The sequence below is a fragment of the Ursus maritimus genome, unplaced genomic scaffold, assembly GCF_017311325.1.
Source record: "Ursus maritimus isolate PB19 unplaced genomic scaffold, ASM1731132v1 scaffold_30, whole genome shotgun sequence".
Classification (NCBI taxonomy): Eukaryota; Metazoa; Chordata; class Mammalia; order Carnivora; family Ursidae; genus Ursus; species Ursus maritimus.
This window is the reverse complement of record NW_024425564.1, coordinates 1788107-1799531: the sequence shown is the minus strand read 5'-3', so window position 1 is coordinate 1799531 and position 11425 is coordinate 1788107. Positions and strand designations below refer to the sequence as shown.

Below are 11425 nucleotides of genomic sequence, written 5' to 3'. Positions count from 1 at the left end.
TCAGCTCCCCTCCTAGCCCAATCCAGCTCAGCTAAAAACCCCGTCACTCTAGTTTCCAGGACAGGGAAATACCAGGGGCTCCAATGGTGAGCCCTCAGCCCTCAAACACAGAAGGTTCCAGCAAAGGGAGCACTTAACATGCTCAATACCCACATCTGAATACTGAACTGAAAAACATTAGGGGGAAAACCTGTGCTTTGCTCAACTAAAAACTGAGAGCATCAAAGGGATTTTCTGGCCATTTCTGGCTGTGGAAGACAGCCTGGAAAGTGCAGTCCAGACCCTGAAATTCACAAGTCCCCAGGTACTACTTGGGGGCAGCACTGGCTCTCCTCAGGGTGACCCGCCACGCCCACCTACCACTCACTCTTCACCACAGGCGGCCTCTCCGAACGTCTGAGGGGATGGCTGTCAGAGGGAGGGGCTCTTCAGAGCCAGCTCAGCTCAGGTTCCAGGGTGCCCTACATCTGGGGGACCAGAGGAAGGAATCAATGAAAAAATAGGATTTGAGGGCGGAGCACCAGGAAGAAAAGCCACCCCCCAACAGTGGTCAGTGCTATGGGGGGAAACCACACTGGGCTGGAGAAAGGTCACATGCCAATGAGGCAGACATGTCTCTGAAGGGCCTTCATTCTCTCAAGAAGTGGTGCCAGCGAGGCGCGGCCCGCTCACCTTGCTCACCTGTGCTCTCCTTCCCTGGCGCTTCAGCAGTCTGAAGTGAGTATGGGACCTCGACCAACAGACCCTTCCAGGGCGCCCACGCAGGCACGCTCCTGCGCTCTTGGGGACCAAGGACACACAAAGTAAACTGTCCTCAAGTCAACTGCTACTAGGCCACTGGGGAAAACCGGTTCTGCCAAAGCACCCCAGGGGCCTTCCCTGGGGGTCACCCAGCCCATACCTGTGAGGAGCAGGACCAAAGTCACCAGAGCCCCAACTCTCTGAAACTACTTCCCTAGAACAAGAGCAGAGAAACACTGGGGGAACTCAGCTGGACCCCAACTGCTATTCAAACCCCATCAGATGGAAACCCGTCAGACCCAGAGGGGTTCCGTCTGTAAGTTCTGCTGGTCTGTAACCCTGGCGTTGGGCAGAAGCGAATTAAGGGAGCTCTGCCTTTTCCAGAGAAGGCAGAGCTCAGGGCTTCAGCTGGGCCCACTCTACCCCTTCCGCTGTAACCACGTGACCACTATACCAATGATCTGAGAATGCCAACAGCAAGCGGTGCTGAGCCGACCGGGGAGCGGGTGGAGCGTCTTCTGAAGCCGGGAGGGCCTCTCCGGCGCTGCCTTCCTGCTCCTAGGCCTGTGCCCTAGCTGTCGCTTTGTGAACTGACACCTTGACCTTGTCCAATTCACACGACCCTCCAACGGCCTCCCCGCGACTGATCCACACCAAGGCCCGGCACGTCTCATCCCCAGGCGGAGCCGCCCGACCCTTCTCACACAAGCACCCACGGCTGAGGAGGACCCTGCGCAGAGCTGCTGCGTTCATAAAAATAACACGCTCCCACAAAACTCCAAATCACCACCAGTACATTTATTTGAGGGAGACGACGTCAAATCTTGCCGGGAACTTTTAAACCGAACAGCACGAGAAACACTGGCCTGCCTAACTTCTGGGTGTTCACAACGGCGCAGGGAACCAGATCCTGCACGCAAAGCCTCACCGTGAAACCGACGAGCATCTGCTGAGGGAGACGCGTTCGGAGCAGTCACGATTTCCCGTTCAGAGGGTGCTGCCTTCGCGCCAGAGAAGTAGTGTTGGAAACACGAAGGCAGCACCTAGCAAGAGCTTCCTAGCACAGGCCTGGACATGATGGTGGCCTCGTGCAAGGGGACCATGCCCTATTTACAAAGCAGGAGAGCGGTGCTCCCAGCTGAGCTGCAGGACGATGGCTGGGGCTGACGTGGGTATGAGTGGGGGGTGGGGGTGGGATCTGACCCCGTGAGCCTCTTCCCATCCTTCCTGGGCCTCCACGAGCCATTCTCTGGCCCCTTGCACAGGGCAGACTCGGCAAATCTGTGAAGGAAGGGGCTTCTGCCCCAATTCCCTAGCCCCACCCCACCTTCCGCAGGTCTAACAGGAACCCATCCACTGGGGTGCAGCCTCCCCCCCACCCAACCCCCGCTTCTGGACAGACACACGGCAAATATGGAAACCGAAGCCCCGCTGGCCAGAGCACATCTAGGTGCTGCTGGGCTGGACGCATCTGACGGGTGCCCGAGATGGTCAGGCCCCCCCCACAGTGGCCAGGCTGAGACGCTGTGGGTTTTTCAGGGGATTCAGGTTACTCCAGGGCAAAGCACGATCCTGATGACACCCGGCGGAAAAGCAAGCTGGAGCCGCGGAAAAGCTGGCCCTGGATTGGAAGGAATGGGCAGGTCAGTGAACGGGGAGGCTATGCTTCTCGTCCTGCCCCAGAGCAAGGCCAGCATGAGGCAAAGGAGGGGCCAGCTGCTCAGAGACCCCAGGGTCAGAGGTGGAGGGCACAGGCTGGCAGTCTTAGAGGGCAAGGTCAGAATATGGCCTGTCCTGAAGCACAAGGGAGTGGTTCGCTTCCCATCACAGGGTGTCCAGCATCACTGGACCCAAAGAGGAGACTCATCCCCCTTCTAGCTTCAGAGACTTCTGGGACTCCCTGATGCCCATGGGATGTGATGCACGTAGACCTGACTGGAGCCGCTGGGAAGAATGGGGTCTGCCTCTTGCCCCCCCTGCTTCCCTCCCACCCGTTCTCTTCTCAGCCCTCAAGCCTGTCAGTGTGCTGGTTTTACTTCAAGGCAAACCAAGGCAAGGATCTGCCCTGGGCCAGATGCCTGGATCTGTGACCTCTGGGCCCAGGAGCTCCAAGCCAGCAGGAGGGTGCTTGGGCAGAGAACACGAAATCCCAAGAGTGGCACCCTCGCCACATAGCCCAGCTCAAGTCTCAGGCTCTCCTGGGCATCGGGATGTCTGGCAGAAGGGAGGGGTAGGCCTCGGACACGGCGGCCACTGTGTTTTCAGCCGTGCTACTCAAGGGCTAAGACCTTGGGGTTCACCACCTACTCCATGGGCTCCCTCCAAGTCCTCCTTTAAGAGTCTTTGAGAGTTGAAGAAGGAGACTGTGTCTACTATAAAACCTGTATGTAAATTCAGATCTAGCGACCTCAAATCCTTTCTAAATAAAGTGAAAATTTAATGAAAATGCCTCTATCCTCCCTATGACAACACTGGATCCCATGACAATCCCTCACCTTTCACACAACGTAAAGCCCACAAAACCATTTCACCTGATTGCTGCGGGGGAAGAATGGAGGGGCCCCTTCTGCTGGGAGCCTGCTTACCTGCGTGCTCAGGTACTTCCAGCAGTGGATCCAAGACTTGAACACAGGAGAGTACGGGGGGAGCCCGGCCTGCAGCCTGCCCAGGAAGGAGGGCACGTTAGACCCCTGAACAACGGGGAATGGCTCGGCCAAGGAGAAGGAGATCTCAAGGAATGACTTGGAGTTGCACCCACCCACATACTAAACCATGGATGCAGAACAGCGGGGCGCAGTGAATCCCAGAGGGTACCTGGCGGGCGGCGGGGGTGGCAAGCCTATACACAGACCAGGCGGGAGAAGGCAGAGCTTGGACAGGCTGAGCCGGACCCCCCACCCCCACAGCCCTGGCAGGGTGCCTGGGGGAGGGGTGCACGCCTACCCGCAGTTGTTCACAGCCATGAGGTCACCAACCAGCAGGAAGGGGTAGGTCAGCATGCTCACTGCAATCTGAAACCCAGGGAGACCTGAGTGGCAGTGAGCCCCACCCCCACCGGTCCGACTCCGACTCCGTGCCAACACCCTACACCCAGGCCTGCCTCCAGCCAGCACTAGAGCTGGCCTCCTAAGCCCCACCCAGGCCCACAGGGCAGCGGAAAGGGCAGCTGGCTGAGCCGCGGGCTTGACTTACCCCCATCACAAATTTGGTATAGCTCCGGATGGCCAGGGCCTGGCTGAACTGGAGACAGAAAGGAAGACCAGTTGGCTACAGGTACCTCGGGCTGCCCTTCAGATAGGCCCTCCTGCCCCAAGCTGCCTGGTCTGCGGCCTCCCAACCTCACCCCCTACGCTGGCCTCATACACCCTCTGGGCTCGGTTCCCCTCACACTGCTGCAAATACTGCGCTCCCTTTCAGGGCCCGCCAGTGGCTTCTGCAGTCTTGGAGCCAGAGCCAAGAGATGCCCTGGGAGGCAGAAGTTGACTTCTGAGACCCAGCCAGGGATGGTGAGGAACAGAGATCATGGCTGCTGGCCTGTGTACCCCACCGAGCTGTGAGTTCCAAGGGTCTGGCCTGTCTGCCTAGATCAGTGTCCAGGACTTGGCACAGGGTCGGTAGTAAGTGCTTACTAAATGAAAAGCCGGACACCCATGCCAACCCCCAGACACAGAATCCTGGTGCTGAAGCAAAAGGTGAGGCAACTCTAAACTTACTGCCACCCCCTACCTCACCAAGCTCTCACCCCCCTCGGACCCCCAACATCTGAATTCTACTTTGCCCAGAAAAGAGCCCCTTGCTAGGAAGGGGGAGCTCCCTGTCCCGCGGCTTCCTGTGCCATGGCCATCCTTGCAGGTGGGTTCCCTGTAACCTTGGATGGAAGCTTGCTTAGCCCTCTGCGTGAATGGCAACCTCGTCTTAGCCTCTGGGCCACACACAGAAGAGCACTTGAAAACCCCTTTCCGTAAAGCTGGAGAAAGCCAATCAGCTGTGGGACCCCCACCCCCACGTCCCAGCCTTGTTGTGTATGTGAAGAAAGGGCAGGGCCTTGGGTATGTGGGAGCTGGTCTCTAAGGAACCACTTAAATTTGCTTACATTGAAAGGCCAATAGGACTCACCTACCCAAGCCAAATGACCAGACCCGATTTCCCTGTGAGCAGAGGCTCTCAGCTGGGGTGGGACGTTCTTCACCATACAGACACATGCCCAGACACACACTCCCCCAGAGTTGCCATTCCGGGGCCCGGACACAGACGCAGGCAGACTATGAACCCCCACCCCACCCCATGAGGTGATTCTGACAGACAGGTCCCCAGCCCACCTAGCCTCCTGAAGTGTGCAATTCTGTTAGAATGTCTAGCTACCAGGAAACCCCTGCCCATCACCGCTCCCCAACTCCCTAACCCATCAGGTCCCTAGAAACCTTTCTTAAACAAGCACTTTTTAGAAGGACTAACGCCTCCTCGTGCCTGACGCAGCCTGCTGAAGTCCGTGCAGATCAGGCTCTGCAGGCCACTGCTAATAAAACAGTGGGGCGCGCCTGCGTGGGACACTGCCCAGGCGACCTAACAAGCCTCAAGGCGGGGGAAGCGCCATCGGCCCAGCACCGGGAAAGACCTAGTCCCAGCCCTACTGATTCCTAGCCAAGTGCCTCGGGAGAGCCTTTCAATCTCTGGGTCTCAACTTCTTTACCAGTAAAATGGGACATTACGCCTGCACTGTTCCCTTCACAACTGGGATGCTGTTGGGATCAAATGTCATCATGTTCACGTAAGGGTTCTGAAAAGCGTAAAACGTTAAGCAAAAGTTAAAGGGTTATTAGCTAGGCTGTGTCTGGATTTCCTGAGTTATCGCTGGGTCATTGCCTTGGATAAGCTGGGGTCTGTTTTATTTCCAAAGCTGCCCAAGGATGGGCATTCCATGAACTCCTCCAGGCCTGGTTACAGATCGTGAATCTCTTCTCTTGAGCCCACTCTCCCCAGAGGCAAAGCTGACCCCAGGACAAGAGGTCCTTTTAGGGGGCGCCTGGGTGGCTCAGTCAGTTAAGCATCTTGACTCTTAACCTCAGCTCAGGCCATGATCTCAGTGATCTAGGAATCGAGCCCCGTGTCGGGCTCTAAGCTCAGTGGGGAGTCTGCTTGGGACTCTTTCTCCTCCTGCCCCTCCCCCAGCTTGTGCTCTACCTCTGAAATAAATAAATCTTAAAAAAAAAAGGGGGGGTCCTCTTAGACTGCTTCCCAGAGACCCTCTCTAGCCCTCAGGGCCTGGTGCTAAGGATCCCAGGGTCCTGAGTCTGCCCCAGACCCTGGGTATCAGCAGTACATGGAAAGATTGACAAGTCCTTGTTCCAACCAACCTGGGAACCTGGATTCTGGTCGTTTCCCAGCCCCCCTGGGGTGTCACTCACGCTGTCATCCACCAGGTAGGCATTGATGAAGTGGGCCAGCAGGTTACAGCCCCACAAGAAAACCACATCTCCCAGGAGGTGAGGGATTAAGCCACTAAAAAACAAGGTGAGTAAAGATGAGCAGGGGGAGGGAGGGGACCATTTCTTGGGGGCTCCACGCCCAGGAAGGAGGCAGGGATGTTCCAAACTCAAAACGGCAGCAGATTCAAAGTACAGCCTCAGGAAAAAAGCCTGCAGGGGCCACAGGGGGCCGGCAGCTATCCACACCAGGAAGGCAGTATTCTTTTCTCCACGGGGGGTTGTCGCAGGCCACATCTGATGCCACAAATCAGAACACGATCTCACGAGTGGTTTTCAAACCACGGAGGCTAGGCCTCAAGATGTGAATGTTGCTACATCTGGAATTTTCACATGCAGATTATGAAATGCGGTCTACACATTCACAGTTGTCTCCTGGCCTCTTTACCTAATCCACTCTCACAAAACACTTTGCCTGATGCATCTGTGGTCTTCACCTCTAGAATGTTCCATTGAAGACATTCCATACAAGCTTCGGCAAGGAAGGCCGACTGTTACTGGGTGGCCTTCAGAAGAAACAGCCCTACAAACTGCTACGGAAGGTCCTGACAATATAGTGCTGAGGGCAAAAAGTCAGACTGAGATCAACGGGTCCTGTGTGCTACTGGTGTTTCTTTCCATGTGTTTATTTGCTCGTTTAGATATGGAGCGACTTGGAAAACTCTCCAGAAGGACGGCTATCTCCTGGGAGGGGTGGCGGAAATTTCTGAATCTGTGAAACTCTCATTTCAAAATATGTGAAGAGCTCAGAAGAATATATGCAACACATTTAGGTGATAAGGGCTACGAAGAAACTGAAACTTCGCGAACACCAGCTCCAATCTCGATGCCCCCACCTGTGCTCAGACGAACCACTCACACGCGCTCTGGCGCCTTCTTGGTGTCATGAACACATACAGGGGTCACCCGGTCCGCAAGTATGTGAAGAGTGAGAGAACCCGGCCGGGAGGCGTGTGCTGGGTCGGAATCTCTTCACACCCGGGACGAGGACTCTATACAATGAGCGTGAAAACTGCCAGAGGGGGCGACATGTCGTTTCAGGGACTGATGTACCCGTCACCTGAGCAAATACTTAGTCACGTGTATTCATACATATACATACGTATGCACACACACACACACACACACACACACGAATACACGAGTGCGAGTGCGTGTGTGTACGAATCGAGCCTTGGCAATCCTGGCACTCCCGACACAGAGGACCGGCCAGCGCGTCGCTGTGGGGGGCTGACCTCTGCCCTGTAGGGGGTTCAGCAGCATCCCCAGCCTCTGCCCACTAGCTGCCAACTGTGACAACCAAAAAATGTCTCCAGACATTTCGAGTGTCCCCTGGGGGAAAATCCACCCCCCCCCCCAGAACCAGATAGTAGACACGCACATACACACACGTGCCCCTACATGGTCATTTCCTGGTTAAACGAGACCCTAAACACACACCCCGACCAACTACAAAACCACAGTGAATGAACAGGGAACCCCATTATCCGGTATGTCATGAACATAACAGCGTGCCTGTCACTGCCGAGACCTTAATAAGGCGGGGAAAAAAAAAAAAAAAGACAGCTGTCGAGCGTGGCTTTGGGGTCTGCTTGGGGCGTGTTCCACTGGGACACGGACTTTTCAGTATAAGCTTTCTGTTTTAACATAAGGTGGGTGTGAGACACCCAGAAGGGCAGGGGTCTGTGGGCCTCGGGAGGCGATGGGCCCCCGCCACTGGCTGCCCTGCACAAGGGCAGGCCCAGCAGAGACAGGTGTCCTGACTTTTTAGGAGAAGCCAGAGATGCGGACTGTTCCATGGAACATCCACCATGTTAAACAGTACCCCGGCTCAGGAAGATCGGCCCACTCCCATCCCCAGGGCCAAGGGACAGGGGCTGGCGCAGGGGCCAGTCAGTCCATCTCCCCCGTGTGCCGGACAAACAGTACCATGTCTGTGTGAGCCGTTATCTGCAAAGGGCCGAGCGGCTTTGGTCCCGGTAATCCGTGGCTCACACGTGCTACGGAGCTCTACAGAGCCGGAACGCAGCTACGCGAGAAGGGCAGGGCCCCGTGGTTAGTCTGAGCCTGGCAGCTACGGCCTGAGAGGTCGAGAACATGTCTGTTAATAGAGCCATGCCATGTGGCCAGCTAAGGGGTATAGAAACTCACGTACACAAAGAATCCCAGCAGCCCCTCCTCTTTGAAAATCTTCCCAATGGAGCTCAGCACACCGCTGTGAAGAAGGGAAGACAGGGATATGAGGTCGCCCGGTCACCTTGGAGAAACCCAGCCCCTGGTGTGGAGGAGAGCCCACCATGCCTGCTCGGAGCCACCTAGTCCTGGCGGGAATGGGGAGAGGGGATTCTCTGTTACCAGGCAGAACCCAAATAGAGAAGATGAGAGAGCTCTTCTCTGGGGGTAAGGGGCGTTCACACAGTTCAGAGACGGGAAACCCCTCACCCCAGGACAGAAGCCTAGTGGTTCCCTATTGCTGCTTTCTGTGGATCTGGAATTTGGGGATTAGCCTTCCGGTCTGGGCTACTGCAAAGGCAATGGGCTGCTCTCCTGCCTGGCCCTAGTGTCTCTCTCTGAAGTAACCTTCCAGCAGAGAAGGTTGAATGCCCGACAGCGGGAGAGTAGGAGGGGTGGTGAGTGGGGACCCACCTGCCCATAGGGCAGAGAAGGAACACGGGGCCCTGCAGGAGACCCTGGAACCAGAGAGCCCAGATGCAGCCTGGGAAAAGGCCCCCGGCCCTCCCCAGCAGAAGCTCAGAGAGCAAAGGACGGGCTGGTGCCTTAGGTGTGAAACGCAACGGAGGCTCAAGGGCAATCTCTGGGACTTGTGGCTAGTGATGCCAAGCGGCCTGTCCTACATCGAGTTCCACCAAAGCCCAGGTGGCAGGGGAAACCTAAAAGAAAGATGGAGAGGGTGGGAGCCAAAGCCCTGGCTAGCTGCTCCCAAGGCCCCCAGCCCGCCAGGCCCCACAGCCCTTCTTCGTGAACAACGGCATGGCCCACGGAGGCTCTGAGCCAGATCATCCCCTCCTGGTCCTGTTGACCGACGTCACGTTTCAGTCTGGCAGAATGGGCCCATTTCCCATTAGCGAACCCAAAATGAGGCCATGGCAACAGAGCTGCCTGGGGCAGTGGTCCCCCAAGACAGCTGCAGAAAACAACAGAAGCCAGGAACTGAGTCTGGGGAAGGGTCACAGAGACTGTCCTCCTGCCACGTGCCTCTAGGCTCCGCCTGCTGTCCTGCACTAAGCTTCATAGGGGCAGGAAGGGCCTAACTGCCACGGGGGAGGGCTGTGGCCCCATAGCTATGTCCCCACAGCTCCAGCTCAGGGTCGGGCATGGCAGATGCTGGGTAAGTAAGTGGTGAACACCCAAAGGGATGGGCCCACACCCAGAGGGTGGGAAGCCTCTTAGCAGAAAATGAAATGAGCTAAATGGTTAGGGCATAACTAGGGGGTCCAGTCCCAAGGGGCAAAATCCGAGCCAACTCCGCTCCCACTCGCCCCCTCTGCAGGGCTGTCGGGATCAGCCAGGGCAGCCCTGAACACGCGATGGAGAGGAGCAAATGCCCCTGCCACGTTCCTCTGACGCTAGCACATTAGAACAAGGGCGGAAGAGGGACAGCACCTGACCCCAGCGCAGCCTGTCCTGGCAGACTCTGAGTGGTGACAGGGCCCCTCGGGCCAGTCCTGAAAGAATTACCCACCTGTACTTGGCCTCCCGTCCCACAAATTGGACCATGCAGCGCATTGAGATGACTGAGGAAAAAGAAACACACAAGGGTGACATGGTGGCCAAAGCCCATGGCACCCAGCAAAGGGGTGCCCGCTGCCGTGGCCACCGCGTGTGGCCTGTATCAGCGCAGGAGGGGAGGAGGGCCTCAGGGATTCCCTGTCACACTCTGTGACCACGGCATCCCGTTTCTTCTGCCTGGGAAGGGCCTCAGCTCCCTCCGGACAGGACTCCCTGCTGACCTCTCCTCAGTGTGGTTCCAGTGGGAGACCCCCCACCCGCCTCTATCTCCTGGTGATCTACCACCGCCCAGCTACGGTCCGCGAGGGGTTACCCCACAGCTCCAGAAGCAGTCTCCACTGGGGGGGCTCACCATGCAGGGGGTGGGCCAGCATGCGGGACACACACTGCATCATCATCTCGTAGGAGGTCTGGAAGAGAGCAGAGGGTGGGGACTCGGTCTGCCCTCTCTTGGGGAACTGGCACCCAGGGAGAACCACAAGCTCTTGCAGGGGAAAAACTGGGATTCCCACAGCCCCCAGTGGGGTCAGTCGACCTTGGATCACCCCACTTGTCAGCCATCCCCCAATCCCTCCCCCCAGGAGTGCTGCTGAGTCTTGCACTGGGCCGGCCCCATGACAGCCAAGAGGCTTTCTGGTATTCCTTCCAGAACCCTTACAGGGCTCCTTCCATGTCGCACCCTAGCCACCCCCCCCCCCACAGGAAGCCAAATCTGTGTCTCTCAAGGACCCACCGACTCGGTGGTGAGAAATACTCAGACTCCCATCCCAGGGCCTCTCCCTCTCCCAACTCCAGACACCCACCTCCTTCACTACTTTCTTCAGAGAAGTCTTCATGTCATCCTTGTTGGAAACCTGCTCGATCTCATCTGGAGGGAAAACCTGAGAGACAAAAAACAAAGGAGTGGGGCGTCTGGCTGGCTCCGTCAATACAGCATGCGACTCTCGATCTCAGGGTTGTGAGTTCAAGTTCGAGCCCCACATTGGCCTCAAGCTTACTTAATTAAAAAAACAAAACAAAAGAAAGGGGGGGCCAAAAGCAAAGTATAGCTATGCCTCTTAAATGTCACACTTAAGGGATAGGGACGGCAGGAACCAGCTCCTACTATTTCCCCTGTAGCTGGGTCTACTTCCGGTAACCCCAGGGCTGGAGCCCAGGGCAGGGGGTGGGGGGGAGCCCCTGCCTGCCTCATGTCACAGTTGGGGGCAAGCGGGAAGTCTATGAGGCAGGACCCTTCCAATCAAGGAGACGGAGTGTTGGACCACCAGGGTTTAGAGTCTGGCTATGGTGCTAGGGTGCAGCCCCGAAAAGGAGAAATAGACTAGGGCACACAGCCGCCTCCGGGGCTGGCAGGGAGCTTGGGGGAACCTCAGGCAACTGCTCCTGGCTTCACCCCCGGCTCACCTTCTTCATACTGCCCCGGGTCACCGTGGAGAGGGCGTTGGACATCA

At 56.9% G+C, this 11425-nt stretch overlaps 1 protein-coding gene across 1 annotated transcript in view; it reads right to left on the bottom strand.

Annotated features, from left to right (window-relative positions):
• Positions 1–1518: 1518 nt before the first annotated feature.
• The window catches only part of MTCH1 (mitochondrial carrier 1), a 17992-nt gene continuing 8085 nt past the window's right edge, over positions 1519–11425 (bottom strand). Inside the window, 10 exon segments of the mRNA XM_008693479.2 lie at positions 1519–2362; positions 3327–3402; positions 3685–3752; positions 3934–3981; positions 6147–6240; positions 8380–8439; positions 9928–9979; positions 10327–10384; positions 10778–10855; positions 11379–11425. The exon segment at positions 11379–11425 is cut by the window's right edge and continues 15 nt beyond it. Of these exon segments, the coding sequence (XP_008691701.2) occupies positions 2291–2362; positions 3327–3402; positions 3685–3752; positions 3934–3981; positions 6147–6240; positions 8380–8439; positions 9928–9979; positions 10327–10384; positions 10778–10855; positions 11379–11425 (653 nt within the window). The 3' untranslated portion in view covers positions 1519–2290.